Source organism: Arvicola amphibius, chromosome 9 (assembly GCF_903992535.2).
Source record: "Arvicola amphibius chromosome 9, mArvAmp1.2, whole genome shotgun sequence".
In the NCBI taxonomy this organism is placed as follows: Eukaryota; Metazoa; Chordata; class Mammalia; order Rodentia; family Cricetidae; genus Arvicola; species Arvicola amphibius.
The window spans coordinates 57,564,906-57,588,949 of NC_052055.2; the positions used below are offsets into that span (position 1 = coordinate 57,564,906).

General features: G+C 49.0%; 1 protein-coding gene across 1 annotated transcript; it reads left to right on the forward strand.

Annotated features, from left to right (window-relative positions):
• Nucleotides 1-1,254: 1,254 nt before the first annotated feature.
• Nucleotides 1,255-8,829, forward strand: LOC119822383 (tubulin alpha-1C chain). The gene is made up of 4 exons (XM_038341572.1): nucleotides 1,255-1,376; nucleotides 5,330-5,552; nucleotides 5,678-5,826; nucleotides 7,762-8,829. Exons 1-4 carry the CDS (start codon nucleotides 1,374-1,376, stop codon nucleotides 8,734-8,736), a joined length of 1,350 nt encoding a protein of 449 aa, XP_038197500.1. The 5' UTR covers nucleotides 1,255-1,373; the 3' UTR covers nucleotides 8,737-8,829.
• The last annotated feature ends 15,215 nt before the right edge of the window (nucleotides 8,830-24,044 follow it).

Consider the following 24,044-nt stretch of genomic DNA (forward strand, 5'->3'; position numbering starts at 1 on the left):
TGAACACCACAGCTGGAAACCATCCTTCAAGAGAGTGAGGGCTCTATTTACACGTATGCCTCCATGACAGATCCCACTATAGATGGTTGTCAGCTACCACGTGGTGGCTGGGAGTTGAACCTGGGTCCTCTGGAAGAGCATCCAGTGCTCTTAACCGCTGAGCCATCTCCTCAGGCCCCATAAATCTCCTGTTTTTTGTTTGTTTGTTTGTTTGTTTTTGTTTTTTGAGGCAGGGTTTCCCTGGCTGTCCTGGAACTCACTCTGTAGACCAGGCTAGCTTCGAACTCACAGAGATCCGCGTGCCTCTGCCTCCCGAGTACTGGGATTTGTGCTCGGCTCAGCAGTCACTCTTAAAATGGACCGAATAATTCTTTATACCTACGAGGCTATGGCTCTCAAGACCCGGAAGGTTCACCTAAAGAGGACACAGAGCTGAAGACTGAGGCAGACTCGGTCTTCAAAAATAAAACCTGTGGCCGGGCGGCGGTGGCGCACGCCTTTAATCCCAGCACTCAGGAGGCAGAGGCAGGCGGATCTCTGTTAGTTCGAGACCAGCCTCGAACTACAGAGCTAGTTCCAGGACAGGCTCCAAAGCTACAGAGAAACCCTGTCTCGAAAAACCAAAAAAAATAAAAAAATAAAATCTGTGGAAAGGGCGCTGGGGTTGCGCGGGCAGAAATCCAGTACTTGGAGGTGGGAGAAGGGAGGGAGCGTGCGTGAAGTATTTAGGACCCAGTGGCGGCAAGATTAGGAAACAAGATTGTCTTCAGGTACCGCACCCGTGCAGCTGTAACGCGGCTTCTGCGGCCGCTAACTTCGCTCCGCCCCTCCCACTGTGCCGTCAAATAAACTGGGCGTTTCCGTCCTGGGCCCCCCAGGGCTGTCGCAGTCACCACCCTTCCCGCGGCCGCTGATCTCCGGGTCGGCTTGCTGGCTCACTCTTCCGGACTCCCCAGGGCTGGGTGGGGCGACCGGCTACGATCCTGACCACCCCCTCTACCTGGGACTTTCCTCCGGCCGGAGCTGCACAAAGATCTCCCTGTCCTTCTACGTCCAATCGCCTTCCCTACCCCGCCCCCGCCCCACCTGGCCCCAGCAGCGACCCTACACGTCTCCACCCCTTCTCCTCCTTTCCAACTCCGTCTACAGAGTTTGGTTTGAACTTTCGAACTCGCCAATCATCGCCCTCGGTGCGGCCCGGGGCGGGGTCTCGTGTCCGCCCTCCCGACTCGTGGTCTGGCCAGGGTATATAAGACCTCTCCTGGAGGCGGGCCTCTCACTGCTGCTCCCCCGGACTCCTTGGTAGTCTCGTAGTGGGAGGTCCTTATCACCCTCTCGGACTCAGTTTTTGCGGACCACTTCAAGGACTAAATATGGTGAGTGTGGCTGTGGGGCAGGGATGGGAACGTCCGAAGGGACCAGCAGGAACTGCGGGCTGCCCGGGAATCTGTGCCTGCGACAGCCCCCGACGGCCGCCTCCAGTTAGGTTGGTTTCTGGCGACCGGGGTGGGAAAGCCTAGTCCACCAGACGTCTGGAATCGCGTACTTCCCTCTTGACGGCGCTGGTAGAACGTCCCGTCTGGAGCGCTGGCCGCCCCTGGAAAGGAGGGAGCTTTCACATTGACCACAATAGAGTAGAGAGACTAAAGGGTCTCTTTTTTTCTCAAATGATATCGCTTTCCCAGTTGGGGTACTCCGGAGGACCTCGTGAGCTCCGGACGGACTGAGCAAACACTTCCGGGCACCGTCCCCACGCCCTGTGACTCGCTGCTGAGTCACCTGTGGCCAATCCCGGGACCTACCAGCAGAAGCTGTGCACCTGGGAAAGCGAGCTCCTCCGTGAAAGGGAACAATCAGCCGTCAAATATCCCCTAATCCAGCCTATTTCTAGTTCAGTGGTATATTAAGCTAAATTAAATACGTCCATAAAACTTTTTTTTATAAAGGTAGAGCAAAGTACTATCAAACATTTTGTTTGTATTTGTTTGGTTTATCTAGACAGGGTTTCTCTGTAGCTTTGAAGCCTGTCCTGGAAGTAGCTCTTGTAGACCAGGTTGGCCTCGAACTCACAGAGATCTGCCTGCCTCTGCCTCCCGAATGCTGGGTTAAAGGCGTGTGCCACCACCGCCCTGCTCAACATATTTTTTGATTTCTGAACTTGAGAGTTGAGGCAGGAAGATGCTGTGTGTCACGACCAGTCTGGGCTAAATAATTCTCAAGACACCCATGTAGCTCATGGGTCATGAAACAGGAACTCAGGATAGGGGGCTGATAGCCTTTAATCGCTGGGCTCTGGAGGCAGAGGCAGGTTGGTCTTGAGTTTAGGTCAGCCAGTGAGACCCTGGGTCGGTAGTTTCTGTAACACTTGGGGAGCTGAGGCAGGGGATTGTTCACGAGTTTGGGGCTTCTCAGGCTCCCTAGGAAGTCCCAGGCTAGTGTGGATTGCAGAAACTAATCTTGGATATAGGAACCTCCCTGCTAAGTAAGTTTAATTATTTTAGGAGAGCATTTGCCTAGCCTGGAAGCCACCGAGTTTATATTCAGTACCTCAGAAGGAAAGGGAACGATTTAAAACTCCATACCGGTACTGCTTTTGAAAGGCGCAGCTTCATGATTCAAGATGACAACTCCATTAACCACTTTTTGACCTTAGCTCCTTCCCACGTTTCCCCATAAAGCTTGTTAAGGTCAAAGGTGTGGCACACGCCTTTAACCCCAGCATTCAGGAGGCAGAGGGAGGCAGGTCTCTGCCAATTCAAGACTATCCTGGTCTATGCCGAGTTGCAGGACAGAAATCCTGTTGAAAACAAAAACCTGCCCAAGGCCATGTGATGGTGGCACACGCCTTTAATCCAAGGACAGGCTCCAAAAGCTAAGGAGAAATCCTGTTTCAAAAACAGAACAAAAATCTGCCAAGGGCTCCACCACTGACTGCGTCAGGCTCTCTTGTTTTCTTTTGTTTTTCAAGTTAGGGTTTCTCTGTAGCTTTGGAGTTTGTCCTGGAACTAGTGTAGACCAGGCTGGCCTCGAACCCAGAGATCTGCCTGTCTCTGCCACTTAAGAATCACCTGGCAAGGTATGGTTCTTAGAGCATCCCAGGGATAATGAAAATTAAGAGTGATTTTTGAAGGTCTATGGAAATTTTTGGGGAGAGGGGAAAATCACCCTAGGGCTGGGATTACAGGCCTGTGCCACCACGTCTAGGTTTTGCAGAGCTGGAACAGAGGCAAGACCTCTTCCAACTGCGTTAAATCCCGGCCCAAAGCTGGTGGTTTTCGTTTCACTTAAAGTACTTACTTGTGTGACTGTGATTTTAGAAGCCTCAGTAAGCTTGTGGGCCAGGAGTGGGCGGCTTCCCCTGGGGTTGAGGCTGCTTAGTAAACCCTCTTCACACCCAAAGAAACTGTTTTAAAATTGTATCTTGAAAGGGGGATTCAGTAAGTAAGTAACTGGGTGATGTAGTTACAAAAGTATGTAACACCTTGCTTAAATGCGTCTGACCAAGCTAGTCCAAAAGATGCAACTCAGAAAAGCCTGGGGCTCACCTGTTGGGCAAGCACTGAAAGACAAGCTGCTCATCCCGTTGAGGCTGGTCTAGGCTGGACTAAACCAAGTGACTCATCTGACTTCCTAGCCCAAGTGGCCAGTGACGTTGCCTTTTTAGCTTCCAGGAGACAGGTTTGTTTTCTGAAGATTTTTTTTAAATTTTTTTTTTTTTTTGTTCCAGACAGAATTTCTCTATAGCTTTGGAGCCTGTCCTGGAACTAGCTCTTGTAGACCAAGGCCACCACTGCCCAACTGTTTTCTAAAGATTTTTTGCATTTATCTGTGGATGTCTGTGCGCCACAGCTTGCCTGTGGAGTTAATGGACCACATGGGAAAGCTGGTCCCAGAGACTGAACTCGGTTATCCTGGCAGCCCAAAGAGGTGGTACAGACTGACTGGGGACCAAAAGACTGCGGCGTTATAGGAATGAGGTGGCTTCCTGGCCTGTAGGCAGTTCTCTCCAGCTTCCGGGACTGTGGGAGGTTCTAAAAGTCCAGGTGAAGGTCATTTGAACAGGAGTTACACCTCCCCCACAGTCCTCAGGGCAGGAGACACTGAACTCACTGTGGTCAGAACCCTTGATTGTTTTATGGGAAACAGAAGGAAAGGCCAGGTCAAAGGTTGTGAGTAATGTCTTATTTCATTATCCTGGACTTGTGAAACTTAACGTTTCCTGCCCGGGAGCTGTCGCTGGTTCTTTGCATGTTTTCTTATTTAATTTGGAATTTTAGCTCTTAGAACAGTGCTACCCACCCAGGATGGCCTTCCAGAAATGGCTTCATAGAAGTACCCAGAAGCCTGACAGTGGTGGCACACACCTTTAATCCCAGCACTCAGGAGGCAGAGTCCCATGGAACTGAGTTCAAGGGCAGCCTGGTCTACAGAACAAGTTCCAGGACAGGAAAAGCTACAAAAGCCCTGTCTCTAAAGAACCAAAATAAATAAATGGAACGATGAGGTTTTCTGCCAGATTCCAAGTCTCCTCTCTCTTAGAAAATATGTGCATGGGTTCCTCCTCCTCGGGGCTGCTTCACTGACTAATCGAATATGGGTTTGGTAGCTTCAGAATTACTGTGATCAGGAAGGAATGAAAAATATTCCCCCCACTGTTAAGTTCTTGCAATTACTTTTCCATAGTGCCAGAAACATACAATATCATCTGGGGAACGACTAATTTCTCCTTTCTTTCCCCACTCTCCAGCCTCGTTTCTTAGTGTGGTGAAGTTTCGGAGCTGTCTGGCCTTTACAGCATCTTTTCCTCCCAGCAGATGGGTTGACAGATTAGAGTCTTCGCTGTGGAAAGGCTGCCTCTGACCACACTGCTTAGCTAGCATTTTCTCTGAGTCATGGGCTGGTTTAGGCTGGTTTTAAAGGGGAGAGGAAGTTTTGTCTCCTAAAGAACTGGATTAAAGAGGAACCACAGTGAGCTCAGAGTGACGCCCGTCAAGTGACTCAGCCCTGGAAGGGAAGATTCTGCCTAGGTTCAAGGACTCAGCAGCCTGCTTCAGGAGCTGGGGATTCTAGCATCATCTTGTGTGCCATTTTACAGTAGTGGGAACTGACCCTGAACTATTAGGGATCCAGTCGGTGGACGGGCCTGACTTTGCTAAGTAGGTCAATAGCATTAATCCTACCTGAGAACATGTTTCCCTGAGTTAGATCTTTAGATTGTGAAATGTCCTAGACAGGAGCGATGATGTCTTTGAAGGTCTGTCGTTTAGATGTGAGCCATCCCTAATTGCTCACTTGTCCTGTTCTGACATTTTCTTTCCCCTTTCCACAGCGTGAGTGCATCTCCATCCACGTCGGCCAGGCTGGTGTCCAGATCGGCAATGCCTGCTGGGAACTCTACTGCCTGGAACATGGCATCCAGCCTGACGGCCAGATGCCAAGTGACAAGACCATTGGGGGAGGAGACGACTCCTTCAACACCTTCTTCAGTGAGACAGGCGCTGGCAAGCACGTGCCCCGGGCAGTGTTCGTAGACCTGGAACCCACGGTTATTGGTAAGTGGACCAGGGGCTTCTCTGAGGCATTCTGCCCGGGTCACATCTTCTGACCTCTCTTCAGACACTGAAGGATGAGTGAGCTGGTGTTGGTGGCGGGTGGCTGACTTGTCCTCCTTTTCCAGATGAAGTTCGCACTGGTACCTACCGCCAGCTCTTCCACCCTGAGCAGCTCATCACAGGCAAGGAAGATGCTGCCAATAACTACGCCCGTGGCCACTACACCATTGGCAAGGAAATCATTGACCTTGTCTTGGACAGAATCCGCAAGCTGGTAAGTGCAGTGTTATGGGGAAGAAGTTTTATGGACGGTTTTACCAAGATTTGGGGCATTCTGCTAATTCAGTGAGGACACTCAGCTGTCCAGGTGAGAACCAACAACTTTCTCAAGGAAGACAATGTTAAGCTTCTGTTCCCAGCTCAGACGTTCACACCCCTCTTTAGATCCTCTTAGTAACACTGAGTAGGTGGCTGACACTTCCATGTGACTAATTGATAAAGCTCATTTGGAAATCTGTAGGCTTTCATGTTAGCAGTGAAGGCTCAGCCGCGGCTGCAGCTCTTTCATAGTGTTGTCACCCAGCATTTACAGGGCCCTGGTTTCAGTCCTCATCACAGACAGAAGAAACAAGGTTTCAGGTCCAAGAAGCCCATGTGAGCCATTTAGAAACAGCTGGAGAGATGGTGTAACAGTTAAGCAAAAAGCACTAGCTTGCTTGTCCAGAGGATCTAGGTTTGATTCCCAGCACCCACATAGTGGTTCACAGTTGTCTAACTCGAGTCTGGGCAACTCTTGTCTCTGGGTACCACACACATGAAGTAAAAATTAGAGCTTGTGGAAAGAGTCTTGCAACAAAGCTCAGGTGGAGTCAAGAGATTCCTTATGGGGAAGCAGGTAATCATTGGAACCTGAAGGTCCAAGATCAGAAATCCCAGAGAAGTGATTGCCTAGCATTCAGTTCAGCCAATTGGCTGTGGCTGAAAGGAACTAAGCTACTCGAGTCCTATCAGGAAAGCTGGTAAATGTGTTTTATTGAGCCACCTAATCAGATGACCACCCTTTGTGAGGCTTGTCAGTGATTAACAGATGCAGGCCCGCAGGCCAGCGAGCTGTTTACTGGGGAAGTCACATGCTAAGTCCAACTACAACTGGTCTCCTCTAAAGCTAGGGCTTCACGCTTTTCTTGACTTCCCTTTGGGATTGTGTTAATTCTAATGCAAATGAAGTTTGAGCTACACTGACTATTGAGGGGCACAGAAACCTAGTAAAAGCCACTACCGGGCTGAGATGATCACTACTAGATTGGCCTTTGATCTTGGTGCCTCTGTGTTTGCACGATGGGTCTGACATTAGACTGGGACCATAGGATGAGTGAACTGATGGATCAGTAAAAAGTCTGCAAACTTAAGAGTTTCAGTAGCCTGCTTTACCAGCGAGGTCACAGGGAGGGAGCCAAGCAGCAGGGTACTTGTCTAATATGGACAAGTTTCTGGTCTACCAGAAAAAAGTACGCGGAGGTCAGATTTGGCCTGCTGTTGTGTAACCATTCGCTAGTCAGGTAGACCAGTTGAGTGGAGCAGGGAGCCCTGGTGACCTGGGGTGTCTAGTGGAGCGCTAATAAAAAGGGACTCACCTTGCCCAGAATGAATAGGCACCCACACATACCGAGTGTTTACTGTGCCAAGCATTATTCCAAGTACTCATTTAATTTGCAACCTGAGCTAGCTAGGTCACTATTTTAATAAGTGAGACAGAGGAATTAATTTGTCCCATGTGAGGTGGGACCCACCCACCTATGGCCTGACCACTACCCTGGGTAGTGAAACTTGGCCATCCTGTCTTTCAGCTTAGATGTCTCTCACAGATTTGGCAACACACGAGAGGTCTGAATCCAGCCCTCTGGAAATTCCAGCTGATTTCAAGGTGCCCTTGTGGTCTGACCCACAGCATGGACACCAGAGCCTGGCTTCCCAGCAGCTAAAGCCTCTGCTGTGTGTCTGTTCAGATGGAAGTAGTTGATTTAAAATCAGTTAGGAAAGGTCCTCAACCCCCAGAAGTCCCTCTGAGTCACTGAGCAGTTCCTTACTGCTCTGGCCGGCTGCTCTTGATTCCAGAGCTTTATCAGTAGTTAGTCACAGACTCGTAAACACCATTGCAACTTTCACAAGATGTCTCTCAACATTAAATAAACTTTTCTCTTTCTTACAGGCCGACCAGTGCACAGGGCTTCAGGGCTTCCTGGTCTTCCACAGCTTTGGCGGGGGAACTGGCTCTGGGTTCACCTCCCTGCTGATGGAGAGGCTCTCTGTTGATTACGGAAAGAAGTCCAAGCTGGAGTTCTCCATCTACCCAGCCCCCCAGGTTTCCACCGCTGTGGTTGAGCCCTACAACTCCATCCTCACCACCCACACCACCCTGGAGCACTCTGATTGTGCCTTCATGGTAGACAACGAGGCCATCTATGACATCTGTCGTAGAAACCTCGACATTGAGCGCCCCACCTACACTAACCTTAATCGCCTCATTAGCCAGATCGTGTCCTCCATCACTGCTTCCCTCAGATTTGATGGAGCCCTGAATGTTGACCTGACAGAATTCCAGACCAACCTGGTGCCCTACCCTCGCATCCACTTCCCTCTGGCCACATATGCCCCTGTCATCTCTGCTGAGAAAGCCTACCATGAGCAGCTTACAGTAGCAGAGATCACCAATGCCTGCTTTGAGCCAGCCAACCAGATGGTGAAATGTGACCCTCGCCATGGTAAATACATGGCTTGCTGCCTGCTGTACCGTGGTGATGTGGTTCCCAAAGATGTCAATGCTGCCATTGCCACCATCAAGACCAAGCGTACCATCCAGTTTGTGGACTGGTGCCCCACTGGCTTCAAGGTTGGCATCAATTACCAGCCTCCCACTGTGGTACCTGGTGGAGACCTGGCCAAGGTCCAGAGAGCTGTGTGCATGCTGAGCAACACCACAGCCATTGCTGAGGCCTGGGCTCGCCTAGATCACAAGTTTGATCTGATGTATGCCAAGCGTGCCTTTGTGCACTGGTATGTGGGTGAGGGTATGGAGGAGGGGGAGTTCTCTGAGGCCCGTGAAGACATGGCTGCCCTGGAGAAGGATTATGAGGAGGTTGGAGCCGATAGTGCTGAAGGAGATGATGAGGGTGAAGAATATTAGTCCCTGTGGTGCATTGTCTACCCTTTATTGTCTTGTCTTTGTTTTTGTCTGTGTGTAACTGTCAATAAAAATGTTTTCAATGCAATTGGGAAACTGTCTTTTGGTTCCGTTTCTTCTCCCTCCCCCTTGAGATACCATCTTGCTAGATAGTCCAAGCTGGCTTGCTGTCTCTGCCTCCATGAGTGGTACCTTTTAGTGGGTCCATTTGAGGTTAGTGATTAGCTGAGTGTTTTTAAGTACTTACCTAGTGTTCTGTGCTTAGCATAAATCTGATTTTAGGTCAAAGGTCAGAGTCTTTGCCACTTGTTCTCAAGGGCAGCTATGGTATCACAGATTAACGTGCAGAATGACTGGCTCTGGAGTAGGGCTATGTTTACTAGTTACTGGAAGACTTGTTTGGTTTTGGGAGTTCAAGACAGGGTTTCTCTGTAGCTTTAGAGCCTGCTGCCTTTGTTTCACAAGTGCTGAGATTAAAGGCTTACACCACCACGGTCCAACTTTTTTTTTTTTTTGGACAGGTTTTTATTCCATGTAGCCGTACAGGTGGACTAAGTATAATTGCTGGTTGGGTAAGTAGGTTTGGCTGAGACAATTACAATCTTTACAGGTTGGTAGGGTATGGTGCTTGACCTTCATAATAGATTGTGGATGTTTGAGGGGAATCGGGGATGTTTGTGAAGAGTCATAATTTGAACTCTAATAACCCAAGCCCCTGTAGCAAGAAGAAAAATGTTAGTAGAGGTCAGATAGCACCCAGCAGGCAGAGGTAGTGTTCAGGACTGCCAGGACCACAGAAACCCTGTCTTGGAAAGGTGAGGTTGCTAGAGACCACATTCTGGACCCAGACAATGTAGACACAGCTGGAAGTCCTGCTACACCAGCTACTGGCTGGGGTCAGACAGTGCACAGAGTACCTGTAACCCAGCACTGTGGAGGTAGAGGCAGAGCAATAAGAAGCTCAAGGTCATCCAAAGCCAGCTTAGGTACAGGAGACCTCGCCTTAAAAGATGACTAGTCAAAACATTCGATGTGTCCACATTAGGAAGAGGAACAAATGAATGGGTCCAGTGATGGCTGAGCCCCTGGGGTTCGGCTTAAGTAGAAGGCATTACTAACTGGCTTATCCATTATAATTATTATGGTGTTTTCGAGACAGGGTTTCTATGTAGCTTTGGAGTCTGTCCTGGAACTAGCTCTTGTAGACCAGGCTGGCCTCGAACTTGCAGAGATCCGCCTGCCTCTGCCTCCCAAGTGCTGGGATTAAAGGCGTGCGCCACCACCGCCCGGCATGTTGTTAGGTTTTAAATTAAGCAACTGTCAAATTCCTTGTGCAAAAGGAACTGGGTTTGGAGGGGCAGATTTGCTGGTATGGCCACCTTTGTCTAGTGACCTCCAGTGGGATCTGGTTACCAGCTTTCACCAGGCATCTTTGTGAGCCTTACCATGGCTTACATTAACTCCTGGCCCTGTGAGAAAGCATGCCTTAAAAACTGTTCATGTGCTGGGTGGTGGCTCAAGTCTGCCGGTCCTGCATTGGAGACTGAATCTAAAGCCAACGCAGACAGACTCCTGAGTTCGAAGGCATTTAAGTGAGATCTTAGCCTCCCCCAAACACACCACACTCCCAACACACCAAAAGGATGGCATTGGTTTGTAAACCCCCAGCTCCAGGGACTCTGGCACCCTCTTCTGGCCCCTGCAGGTACCTGCACACACACACACAAACACACACATATACACTCTTTAAAAAACCCTAACCCTAACATGTAGTTCAAGCCATGGGGTGGCAGGGGTGGGGAGGGTAGGGAGCACAGCTTGGCAAGCTTTTTTGCTCCTGATCCATCTCTGCCTGAGACATTTTTAAATACCTTTCTTAAAAATTTTTTTAAGACTTTATTATGTATACAGGGTTCTTCCTGCATATATGCCTTCAGGCCAGAAGAGGGCACCAGATCTCATTACAGGTGGTTGTGAGCTACCATGTGGTTGCTGGGAATTGAACTCAGGACCTCTGGAAGAGCAGTCAGTGAACCCCTGAGCCATTTCTCCAGCCCTGCCTGAGACATTTTTTGCGGCATCCCTATGAGCAGCGTCTGTGGTTTGTGTGCCTGCTGCTGAGCTGAGTGTGACATCTCAGACTGAAACTTGGGGCACAGGTGGGTGAGCTAGCTACCATGACAACCAGGTGTTTGTACTGAGAGAATGGGAGAGTCAGTAAGAGGAGCAGATAAATCAATTTTAGGGTAGCCCCAGCCTACCTAAAAGGTTCATTATCCAAGTCTGCCTTTCCCATTAAAAGTGCCCTGGAGGAAGTTTCCAAAGGTCCTTATGTGGTCCCCTCAGCATTGTGAAGGACCTGGTGGAGCCAGAAGCACCCTCACCCCCAGCAGTGACCCCCTAGCGAGGAGCAGTCCTTGCTAGTTCCCTCAGTAAGCCTTTGGATGAGTTTTATGTGTGAGTTAAGATGTAAGGAGCTGGGAAACTTTTCAGCTGCCAGAGGCTATGGGGTGAAGAAAGGTGAGGGAAAGACAGCTTTGCTGAGGAAAAAAATGTCTCAGGAGAGCCTGGGGAATTGAAGAGCAAAGTGCCGTGGTTGGGGAGGAATCTGTCCTTGTAATGATAATTCCCCCCGCCCCCCCAGTGTGGGTGGGAAAGTGCCCAGAAGTTAGCCTGCAGCAAGAACAAATATACCCCAAGGTCTGCCACACTGCTTTGTGGCAGATAGTCGTATGATCTGCCCTTCAGCATGAATAGAAAGTCTGGTCTCAGCATTGCTTTGGAGGTCTGATGGGATAAACGGACAGATGAATGGCTTCTGAGGTGGGCTGTGGCTCACATCCTCACTGTCTGGACCAAGGTTTTCATACCCTCACCTGACCTGCTGCTCTCTCCTCATGATGGCTGAGGGGCAAGTGGGCCGAGACAAAACTCTAATGCGAGAAGCAGAAAGAGGAAGGGTGGGGAGAGCCTGCCTGTGCGCGTATGCGCTCAAGTGTGCAGGAAGCTGCTAGCTAATGTCTGTACACCAGTGGAAATCTGTCAGGTCATGGGATGCCTCTAAGAGAACTAAGCATCTAGCTTGGGGGCTGGAGAGATGGCTCAGCAGTTAAGGACACTTGCTGTTCCTGCAGAGGACCAGGGTTTGGTTCCCAGCACCGTCGTGACAGCTCACAAATCATTTGTAACTCCAGTTCCAGGGGTGGCTCCTGGCCACCATGGACTCCAGACACACAAATACTCATGCACGTAAAATTCAAATTAAAAATCCAGCCTGAAGAGACTAGTTTTCAGACCTCTGACTTGTTTTCTTAGTCTCTGAATCTTTGTGAGTAAATTCTCAGATCTTGGGAAGAGATGGTGTTCTCGCGAGAGGACTCTGACACCCATCTGAACGCCTGCTGCCAAAATGGCCTCAGACACGCCGAGGCGACACTCAGGTCTGGAATATCGCCCTAGCCAGGGTCACCAGATGGGGCATCCTGGGATGACCTTGGCAGATGGTGCTTGGGGCACGTCCAGGAGACCTGGCAGCAGACCCTGAAGGCCCTGTTTGCTTGTGGACAGCATATGGAGAAGGTTGGTCCCTTTTGCTGGCATCTCAATCTGTCACCACCCTGGTCATTCCGGGAACTTGTGTTCAGAGTTGGTCAACCCTGTGCAGGTTTGGGAAAAATGGTTCATTCCTCCTCCCGTGCTCCGGAAGTTTGCAGCTGGAGAGAAGTGTCACAAGCCAACATCTGGCAGAACTGGACATGTCTCTTTTGGTACCACCTTACAGAACAGGATGCATCTCTTTAAAAAATTATTTATGTGTATGCATGTGTGTGGGGGTTCTGTGTATGCCCATGGGAGCCAGAAAAGGGCGGATGGTCTTCTGGAGCTGGAGTGACAAGTGGTCATGGACCACCCCGTGTGGGTGCTGGGAACCGAACTCGGGTTCTCTAGGAGATCTCGAATGAGTCATAACCACTGAGCCATCTCTCTGTGGCCCTTGGACACATCTCACTAAGACAGACAGAAGAGACTTGTCCCACCACCGGTTTCTTTCCTTCCTTCCTTCCCATCCCCACCGCCTTCCTCTCTTCCCCTTTTCCTTGTTTTTATGGTGCTGCATGTAGAACTCCAGGCCTCACACACACAGCTAGACAATCATTTTATCACTAACGACACCCCTAGCCCTGGCTGTTTCTTTTAATTATGTGTATGTATGCATGATGTAAGCGTGTGGGCACATGATGTAAGCGTGTGTGTAGTGATGAGCTTTGGGCTGCGTTCCCGTTGCCCTGCTCCTGGTCGCAGGCTAGCTTATGTGGAGCTGCGGGCAGGCCTACTTTTCATCCTGCCCGGCTCCCACATGGTTAGCTTTACAGCCGAAATAATTACACGGAAACTGTATTCTTTTAAATACTGCCTGGCCCATTATTTTCAGCCTCTTACTCACATCTTGACTAACCCATATCTAATAATCTGTGTAACACCATGAGCGGTGTCTTACCGGGAAAGATTCAGCATGTCTGTCCTGGTGGCTGGTTCCATCACATCTGGCATCTCTCTGAGGAGAGGCACGGCAGTCTGGCTCACTTAAGAGAGGCGTGGCATCTGACTGAGCCATCTACCTCACTTCCTTCTTCCTGTTCTGTCTACTCCACCCACCTAAGGGCTGGCCAAGGCAGTTTCTTTATTAAAACAGAAGACCCTCCCACATCACGTGTGGGCACATGATGTAAGCGTGGGCACATGATGTAAGCATGGGCACATGATGTAAGCGTGTGGGCACATGTGCCGATGGCAAATATGTGGCAGTCAGAGGACAACTGGTTCCTGGGAGCCACCTCACATGCCTCCAGAAGATTTCTTCTTAAAACTGGTACAGACAGCAAGCAAGGTGGCTCACACACTTGGAAGACTGAGGCAGGAGGATTGCTGTGAACTTCAGGCCAGCCTGGACTAGAATAACATCCTATCTGAAAAGAAATTAAATAAACTTTAGGGCCATGGGGGCTGGAGAGGTGACTCCGCAGTTAAGAGCACTGGCTGCTCTTCCAGAGGTCCTGAGTTCAATTCCCAGCAACGACATGGCAGCTCACAATAACCTATAGTGGGATTTGATGCCCTCTTCTGGCATTTTGCAGACAGTGCACTCATACCTAAAAAAAAAGCATAAATAAGTAAAATTAATTTTAAAAATTTCAAAAAAGTAGTGCCATATGCCTGCAGCCCAAGCCCTCTGGAAACAGGGCAGTGGACTGTTGTACATAGAAAGCCAGGCCGGTTGGCTCACAGCTTTGATCCCAGCACTCGGGAGGCACAGGCAGGCAGACCTTGGTGAGTTCGAGGCCAGCCTGGTACACAGAGGAAGTTCCAGGACAGCCAGAGCTACACAGAGAAATCCTGTCTCGAAAAGCAATGATAAAGCCCCAAACATTACACGCTGTGTATTGGAATCCACTACAGAAGTGTTGTGAGAACACACACTTGAGTGTGCACGCATACAGTTTGGTTTTAGGTTTAGATAGAGTATCACACTAGCCTAGGCTGGCCTTGAATTCACAACAATCCTTCTGCCTCAGTCTCTGGAGTGCCTGTATTAGACCTGGGCTAACTGGTCTGGCTCCAGGGCATTGCTCATTACTAATACAACTGGTTCTGTTAAGATTCTAGACGTTCAGTGAGCCAGAGGCAGAGCCTCCCACCACCAGGGTAAACCTTTGTTTAAACTAATCAAGGTAATTTTAGTCCCCTGGCCAGGGATTGGTTAAGGAATCAGCAAGTGATGTCATTATGGAAATGAGAGATGAGGTAATGTCTACTGGTGTGGGGGAGGGGCGGGAGGAATCTCGTTCTTGGAAAGGAGCCAGGGGAAGGGTTCTTTTGCTTGTACCTTTGGACAGTGTGTGGGTGTAGATACTTGTGCAAGCTGCTTGCTGCTGCTGCAACTATCTTGTGACCAAAAGGGAACAAATGGAAGCTAACATCTTAACCATGACACAGCAGAAAAATAAAAAGGTAATTGATTCCTGATAGTGTTTTGAACCCCTGACTTTCCGGGTCCTGTAACACTCTGCTTCTGATTTCTTGTTGAGGGAGATTCTCTTTCCGGCCAAAGGTATTCCCACATAAAAATCCTACACGACCATTCATAGAAATTTTTACCTATTTTTTTTATACTTATTTCTGTGTGAGTTGGTGTGAAGGTCAGATGTCAACTTGTGGGAGTTGGTTTTCCTTCCACCAAACGGGTCTCAGAGATTGAACTCAGGTCAAGTTATCTGACCAGTTGTGTGTGTGTGTGTGTGTGTAGACTGGTGCTGGGGCATGTACCAACCATACCCTACCCTCCACTCCAGGGGCTAGAGGCCCTTACAAACACAAACCCTTGCTTCCAGCATTGCCCTGGGAGAATACTGATCCCATTGTCAGCCTGCCTTCAACTATGGTTCCTGGTAAGACAGACTGCCCTGTTCCTTCCAGTCTTCCTGTGAGTCTTGGTCCAACTCAAGCTATAAATCAAAGAACACAGAGAACATCAGCGGGTGTCTGGAATGTGCCACCTTCTTCCTCTTCCCTGGTACCAGTGTACACAGCCCAGCTCTAAGACAAAGGTGCATGGTAAACCAAGAAGACCTGGTTCAAAGGAACTGCTTCCTCTTACCAAAGTGAGCCTGAGCCTAGGGTGTCCCAAATCTTCCTGAGCTGAGCGTCCCATTTTATCTCAGCTCTCAGACTCCGCTGAGTTCTCCTTTAGACTAGAGGTGATGCAGGGGGACTTACAGGCCAGATCTGAGAGCCTGAGATAAGAATCCTCAGTGGGATGTACCTTCATTTGGGGACTGCGGGCTCTTGAGAGGGACAGGCTGGTGTCTTCTCACTTGGCACATCTGTTTCCTGTAGTCTGTCTTTACCACCTTCCCCTCCTCCTGTTCCATTTCTCTCTCCCCTCTCTTCCCCATCCTCCCCTCCCTTCTCCTTTCCCCATCTTCATTCCCTGCAGTCTAGTGCCAGCACGCAGCGCTGGACAGAGCGACTTCAACCAGGCAGTGAATACTGTGACACGCGCTGATGTCAGCTGTCCATTGCTGAGACCTTACTTCATGGCTTCAGAAGTTCTGGCCTGCTGGCTCTCAGGCTCTTAGGGCTGTGACAAAGTAGATCTTGTGGAAGGGGGTGGTAGTGGGAAAACTACTTACCCACCTCACAGCGGCTGGAAGTCAAACCATAGAGAGAAGCCTGGGGGCAAAATTTTCCCTCAAGATAGAAATTCAGTGACCTACTTCCCAGAGACCCTCCATTCCCTCCTCCCTCTTAAAGAGAGGGGGGGGGCAGGGGATGTGCAACGAGAGTGCAGGTGTCCTTGGAGACCAGGGGTGTTGGGGGTCTCTGGAGCTACATTTACAGACAGCTGCAAGCTCCTCAACATGGGTGCTGGGCATCAAACTCAAGTGTTCAAGATCAGCACGAGCTTTTAACCACTGAGCCATCTCTCTAGCCCCTAGGCCTTGCCTCCTAAAGTTCCTCTTGCCTCCAGCTAGAGGCTAAGAGTTCAACACAGGAGACTCTGGGGGACAGCTTGATCCAAACTCTAACACACTGACAATCAGACCCCTCTACCTGGGAGATACCAAGATTCCAGAAATGGTCTCTAGCTGTCAGTAGGCTCTGCCGCTGGCAAAGGGCGGGGGAGGGGGGAGGAACTGGGCTAGGGGGCACAAGCCCCTGCCCTGCCTCATTTCAGGCCTGTGTGTGGCTTCCATTTCAAGTCCCCCATCAGGAAACAGGCCTGGGTGAGTTCCGAGTCCCCTCCCATTTTAGCCTGGAGTTCTAGGCAGAAGAGCTCAGCGGAGCTGTATGAGGAAGGGAGGGAGACTGCCAGTGGCCACAGCCTGCACTTCTAGACGGTCCTACTCGACTCGAGAGTTAAGAATCCCAAGCACTCAGGAGGCAGAAACAGGTGGATCTCTGTGAGTTTTCTTGGTTCCAGGGGGGGTCACACAAAGGTGGAGATAAACCACCAAAGTCTAGTAAGCCAGAAGAAAACATTATTCCATGAAAAAAAAATCTCCATGGGACACAAAAAGCTTATCAGCTAGCTGAGACCACAGCCAGAGTTGGGTCTTGTAAGGCTGTGGCAAAGGCCAGTTTCTGAACTCCTCGTTTTATAGCAAGCATTAGGCAATAACAAAAGAATTTTTATTTTATTTTCTTCCATACGATTGTCTGTGGTTTACTATATATATATATATATATATATATATATATATATATATATATGCACCATTCTACCTCCATGTCTGCCTGCAGGCTAGAAGAGGGAAGCAGATCTCATTACAGATGGTTGTGAGCCACCAAGTGGTTGCTGGGAATTGAACTCATGACCTATGGAAGAGCAGCCAGTGTTCTTAACCTCTGAGTCATCTCTCCAGCCCCCAAAAGAATTTTTATAAGGTAAAACTCAGATACAAATTGCCCTTCTTTGCAATTTCTATTAACAGAGTTTTTCAGTTAAACTAGTGTTTGTATTTAGTTGTTTTTATTTAGTGTTTGTATTTAGTCCATTGTTTTCCCCTGGCATTCCTTGGTAGTGTTTACCAAGGCTCTGCACCTCCCCTGACACCACCAGTTTTGCATAGCAGAGAAGGGTATGGGAAAATATAAAACCAAAAAGTCAAAAGTCATGTACATCCCATCATTTAAAACTTACCTCAGCTCACATCAGTTGCTGGTCATGAGTGGCCAGGGGGGTATCTAAAAGCTGATCCTCAGTTTGCAGAGCGACCCTAAGCTTGCTGAGGGCAGCTTCAGCCTCCAAACAGAGCTATGGGTTGTAAAGCAGAGTAACAACCCACCGTTAATAGTTAACCCTTAAGCTGCTGACAGCCTGCTCTCATTCTCCTAGGCTTACAACTTTATGTTTCTTTTTTTTTCATTTTTTATTTCTGGAATCCACATTTCTATATTCTTCTTTTTGGACCCTTCATTTGAGGCCAGCCTGGTCTACAGAGTGAGTTCCAGGACAGGCTCCAAAGCTACAGAGAAACCCTGTCTCGAAAAACAAAAAACAAAACAAAACAAAACAAAACAAGTGTGGGGAGTACCCCACTCCTGGGAGTACTTAACTGTGATCCACTTCAAAAGCAGGGGTGACAGTAGTGGCAGAATAAGTGCTTAGTGTGGTGCATGGCTCTGGGCTCAACCCCACCACCACACACCACACACAAAGACAGAGACAGAAAAAGAAGGGAGGGAGGGAGGGGCTACATCAGAGGCCAGGTGGGGTGTGCATGCCTATAATCTTAGCACTTCAGAGATGGAGAAAGAAAAGAAAAGAAAAAAGGAAGAAAGAAAAAAAGAAAGAAAAGGGCTTCACTATGTAGCCCTGGCTATCCAAGAGTTCTGAAACTTTCTATGTAGAGCAGACTTGCCTTGAACTCATTGCTATAGATAACACCTCCCAAGTGCTGAGATTAAAGTCCTCACTGCATCTACCCTGCCCTTGGCTTCTGGGGTAATAAGAATAAGTAGCGGCCAGAACCCAGGGAAGAGTGTAGCCAGGGCTAAAAGCTCCTAAATCTAATACTGTTATGACTCCGTTTTATACTTCCCTGGGTAATTCTCTTCTGTGAAAAGGAGCATTTTGAAGCAACCTCAATCCCACGATCCCAAAGGATCAACAAGCTCAGACTGTAGACATGCCATTCTGACTTCTGACCAGAAGGTGGCAGCAACACCTTTATTTTTCAGAACAACCAAACAATTGGGCAGAGAGGAGAGGAAAGGAAAGAGGGGAAGAGGAGAATCTCAAGTACCTTATAGGCATTCTGCTGATCTAGGTCCCAAGCTAGACAAACCAAACACAAAGGAAAATCTGACATATGCTCTCAGGATGAGAGAGTCTCGGCATGAGGGAGTCAGACCTAAAATACACAGTTTTTGTAGCTGCATGGTATGAGCAAGTCGCTTTAATGTTTATCTTCATGTTATTTAATTTTTTGAAATTTTATTTATTTTTTACTTTATGTGTTAGTGTTTTGCCCGCATGTTATGTCTGTGGACCACATGCATGCAGTGCCCACAGACACCAGAAGAGGGCGTTGGATTCTCTTGAACAAGAGTTAGATGTGAACCACTGTATGGGTACTGGGAAGAGAACACACGTCTTCCTGAAGAGCAGCCAGTGCTCTTAACTGCTGAGCCATCTCATCAGCCCCATCCACATTTTATTCATTTAATCTTTTAAAGATTTATTTATTATGTATGCAGGGTTCTGCCTGCGTGTATGCCTGCAGACCAGAAAGAGATTCAGACCTCATTACAGATGGCTGGGAGCCACCATGTGGGTGCTGGGAATTGAACTCAGGATGAGCAGCCAGTGCTCTTAACCACTGAGCCATCTCTCCAGCCCCCTACCCACACATTTTACTTTGTAACCCGAGAACAATAACTGCAGCTATCTGGCAGGATATTGTGATAATAGGATGGGATGGAATGTGTCAAATGCTTGTCAAAGACCAGATGTTAATACTAATAAAGCGTGCTGAGAGAAGCAGCAAAGGGGGAAGGATGACTTGGGATATTCCCTAGCTGAAGGGGTGGAGCCCTGGAGCAGAGGGAAGAATTCAGTCTTGGGAGAACTGTGTAGATGGGAACCCTGTAGTCTGACTGACAGAGACTCCCTTGGAAAGTGGGGTCATGGGTCCCATTTCTATTTGAGGTCTCTTTGGTCCCAGATGCCAGGGTCCAGAGCACCATCAGGACCTTGTAAGTCCTGCCTGTGCCGTCCACACAAAGACAGGGCTCCTCCTACATCTGCAGACTCTTTGTCCCGCTGAGCTTCAGGTCCTACCTAAGTGACATGACAGGGACAGGATGCCTTCGGAGTCATGTGACCCAAGTAGTAAGGGAAGCAGGCACTTGGGGACTTGAGGAGAGGAAGCATGGAGGCGGGGTAACCACATGTGTAGCATGACCCTAATTAGTCTTTTTTTAAAACTTGTTAAAGATTTTTTAATTTTTTTTAAAAAAGAAAACAAACTATCCTTTTCCATTTTACATACCAATCCCAGTTCCCACTCTCTCCTCCTCCCATTCCTTCCACTTCCCCCCCCACCCCACTCCCATCCACTCCTCAGAGAGGGTAAAGCCCAATGTTTTGGGAAAGGTCCAAGGCTGTCCCCCACTATATCCAGGCTGAGCAAGGTATCCCTCCAAAGAGAATGGGTTCCAAAAAGCCAGTACATGCAGCAGGGACAAATCCTGGAGCCACTGCCAGTGACCCTGCAGTCTGCCCCAGCCATACAACTGTCACCCACATTCAGAGGGTCTAGCTTTGTCCTGTGATGGTTCCTTCCCTGTCCAGCCGGAGTTGGTGAGCTCCCATTAGCTCAGGTAAGCTGTTTCAGTGTTTCTTGACCTTTTTGCTCATATTCTCACTCCTCCCACTCTTCAACCTAGAAGCAACCTAGATGCCCCTCAACTGAAGAATGGACAAAGAAAATGTGATACATTTACACATTGGAGTACTACTCAGTGGTTAAAAAAAATGACATCTTCAAATTTGCATGCAAATGGATGGAACTAGGAAAAAAATCATCCTGAGTGAGGTAACCCAGACCTAGAAATATGAACATGGTATGTACTCACTCATAAGTGAACACTAGCTATAAACCAAAGAATAACAAGCCTATAGTCCATGACCTTAGAGAAGCTAAGTAACAAGGTGAACCCTAAGAGAAACATATATAGATCTCCCTGAGAAGGAGAAATAGATAAGATCTCCTGATAAAATTGGGAGCATAGGGATAAGGGGAGAAGGGAGGGCAGAAGGGGAAAAAAGGGGGAAAAGGGGAGTGAGATGGTTGAAATGGGGAAAGGACAGAGACGGGGAGCAAGGAAAGAGGATTGATTGAGGAAGCCATTATAGGGCTAGCAAGAAACCTGGTACTGGAGAAATTCCCAGGAATCCACAGGGATGACCCCAGCTAAGACCCTAAGCAATAGAGGAGAGGGTGCCTGAACCGGCATTGCCCTGTAGTCAGACTGATGACTACCTTAAATGTCACCATAGAACCTTCACCCAGCAAATGATGGAAACAGAGGAGAGACCCGCAATGGAGCACTGGACTGAGCTCCTAATTAGTCCTAATCAATAAAAACCAGGAGTCAAATATCAAGGTAATAACCTGATAAATCAGAAAAGCAGATGAGCAACCACCAGTGATTTCTTCCCTCTATGAATCCTCAGACTGAATGGGGCACAAGATCCTGTCTTCACCTGTCTTATGTTCCTGTCTCCAACTCCGAAGTGCTGAGATCAAAGGTATGAGCTCCCAGTGTCTGGTTCTTTCTCTTTTAAACTGGTTCAATCTCGGGTAGCCCAGGATGGCATTGAACTCCTGATCTTCCTGCTTCCTCTTCCCAAGTGCTAGGGTTAAAGGCATGTGCCACCACTGCCTGGCCTCTATTGTTACCTAGTGACTAGCTCTGCCCTCTGATCTCCAGGCAAGCTTTATTTGTCAGAACACAAGCAAAATATCACACAACATACTTTTCCAAGTTGACTTTGAATCTCTAAGATCAACTCTTCCTCCCTCTTCAACTGCTGCTGGGACCTTAGATGTGAGCCAAGGGACCTGACTAGCAAAGGCTCACTAAGGAACCTGGCCTGTCTTGGGGACATGGAATGAAAGATGTGCCCCAGTCCTGGATCTGCACCAGAAAGGCCTCCAGCTAATACTTGGTTACAAGGAATTAGACATATGCCATTGCTCCTGTGTTTCTGTTCATCCGTCCTGTGGCAGAGGAATGTGAGCAACATTGTTGAACACCTGCTGTGCTGTCACCAGAGACTGTCACCAGCTCTGTCCTCCAGAGGAGAATATGGCAGCTGGTAGATGTCCATGCTGGTGGCCTGAACTCTTCTGCAGGACCATTCCCTTTACCCCACCTTAGCCTCAGCTACCCACATCCTCAGAAATATCTTGGGAGTGGTGCCATCCCAAAGACTGAGCTCCCAAATCACAGATCCAGGTATCACGCTATGCAGCTCAGCAATTCCTCAGTGCCCCACCTACTGTTTGGTCTTGCCAGGGTCCAGCAGCAGACTCTCCCCTCATCTACTTTCCACCTTCACTTGCCTGCACACCCCTCTCCTAACCCAGGACGGGGTCCACAGCACAGAACTGACTGATACGCGCGTGGGTAACGTACGCGTCAATACTCACCTTTTGTGCGACTCTGTGTGTGCATCCAGCCATTTCTCTATAAACCAGCAGGTCAGCCACAGAAGCAGAGAAGGTAATAAAGACACGGGCCAAGCACTAAGCATTTTATAGCTCACCGAATCCTCCCAATGATATGAAGTAGCTGCTATTATTAGCATTCCTATTTGTGGAATAAAGAAAATGGGATGAACCCTTCAAGAAACCCCAAAGCAGACTGCACATTAGGTTGAACTGAGCCCCAACACACTAAGGAAGGATGTGCCTACCTTCCCCTCCATCCATCGGTTAAGTGGTACTCGGCTCCTTCTATTTGGGGTCCAGCACTGCTCTTAGCCACCAGTAAGGGCAATCCAAAAGTAATCCAGATCCTCCTGACCCTGGAGGCTGACAACACGAGAGTAGCAACAAAAACAGTAAAACCAGTTACTTTCTCAGCTTTTACAGTGTGTGTGTTAGGTGTGTACATATATTTATTCATTTAGTCCAGTGGTTGTGTATCAGATATTTATGTTACAATTTATAACTGTAACAAAATTACAATTAGCCTGTCGCTGGTGGCACATGCCTTTAATCCCAGCGCTCGGGAGGCAGAGGCAGGTGGATCTCTGTGAGTTGGAGACCAGCCTGGTCTACAAGAACTAGTTCTAGGACAGGCTCCAAAGCTACAGAGAAACCCTGTCTCAAAAAACAAAAACAAACAAAAAACAAAACAAAACCCCAAAATTACAGTTATGAAGTGGCCACAAAATCATTTTATGGTTGGGGTCACCACAACGAGGATCCAATCAAAGGGTCGCAGCGTTAGGACGGTTGAGAACCAGTGATTTAGTCCTCCAGCGCTTTGAGGCTATATTCCCCGTTTTACCGAGAGCAAAGGAAGGCCAGCGAGGAGGCTAACTTTCTATGGCCAGGATGGGAAGACGGCAGCTGGAATAATCGTACCTGTGGCTTTTTATCCTCAGCCTTTCTCTTCCAAGAGCTCCCAGGCCTGGCTGCTTGCCACTAGGCACGAATCCTTCTCTGCCTTTTCTTTACTGTGTCCCCTACACGGGTTGGCCCTTCCTCACCCGACCGACCTGTAGCAGAGCCCTCTGGGAGGTTTTCTGGTCCCTGAGTAGTGAGCTGGAGATGTATGCAAGGGAGGGGCAGAGCTGAACAAAACTCCCTCTGCAGCTCCCTGTGCGCAGGACTTGCCCGGCTTTGCTCAACCTCTACTTCAGGAACTCTAATCTCAAAGGCACAGGCCTGCCACGGGCTCCCAATGCAGACAGGGCAATGCTGGTCCTCCAGTGGCCTAGCTTGTCCTCTCCATGTCTCCAGGACTCATCATTTGCTATTGGAGTCTGGGTTGGATGGAGCTCCGGACAATGGCAGCAATTGCTCAGAGCCGAGGACTGCAATAGAGAGTGCCAAGGCACCAGGTTCCCACAACCTCATCTCTGACCCGCCAACCCTTTTACCCTAGCCCAGATGGGACCTTACCTCTCTCCACCTCTCTCCACCCCAGGAACTGGGGTGGGCAGGCCCTGGTTTATTCACCCTGCTCGTCTTTCCCAACATCCTTTTCCTCATTCCCTTAGTAACCAAACTAGATCCATCAAGGAGCAGGGCCTGGCTGCTGAGCTGGTAGAGACTAATAGCCCGGAAGGAAGGAGGGGCCTGGAGAGAAGAGGATGGCTAGGGATGTAAGCCAGCACTCAGGCTGGGTGTTGGCTCTGGCTCATCTCAGAGGACACACAGAAGGTGGGGGAGTTCTCTGCCCTGCAGTATGAAGGAGCTGGCCAGCAGGGAGCCGCCCTCCTTATCCCAGCCAGGCATCCAGCCTAGAGTCCCAAACCTGCTTCTTCCACCTCACACCTGTTTTGTTCTCAGGACCCATCGGAGGTAGACCTGTCCTGCTTGAGAGTCCAGAGTCCCTGAGTCCCCAGCAGACACAGGGCTCCAAATAAACCTGAGAGACTTGAGCATCCTTTCTCCTGTAGAGAATCCAGACTGCCTCTGTCCACTCCTGGACAGCCTGTGTCTGCATTCTGCAAGCTGTGTAACACAGAGGCCAGTTAGATTCCTGCTACCTGGGGTGTGTGTATGCTA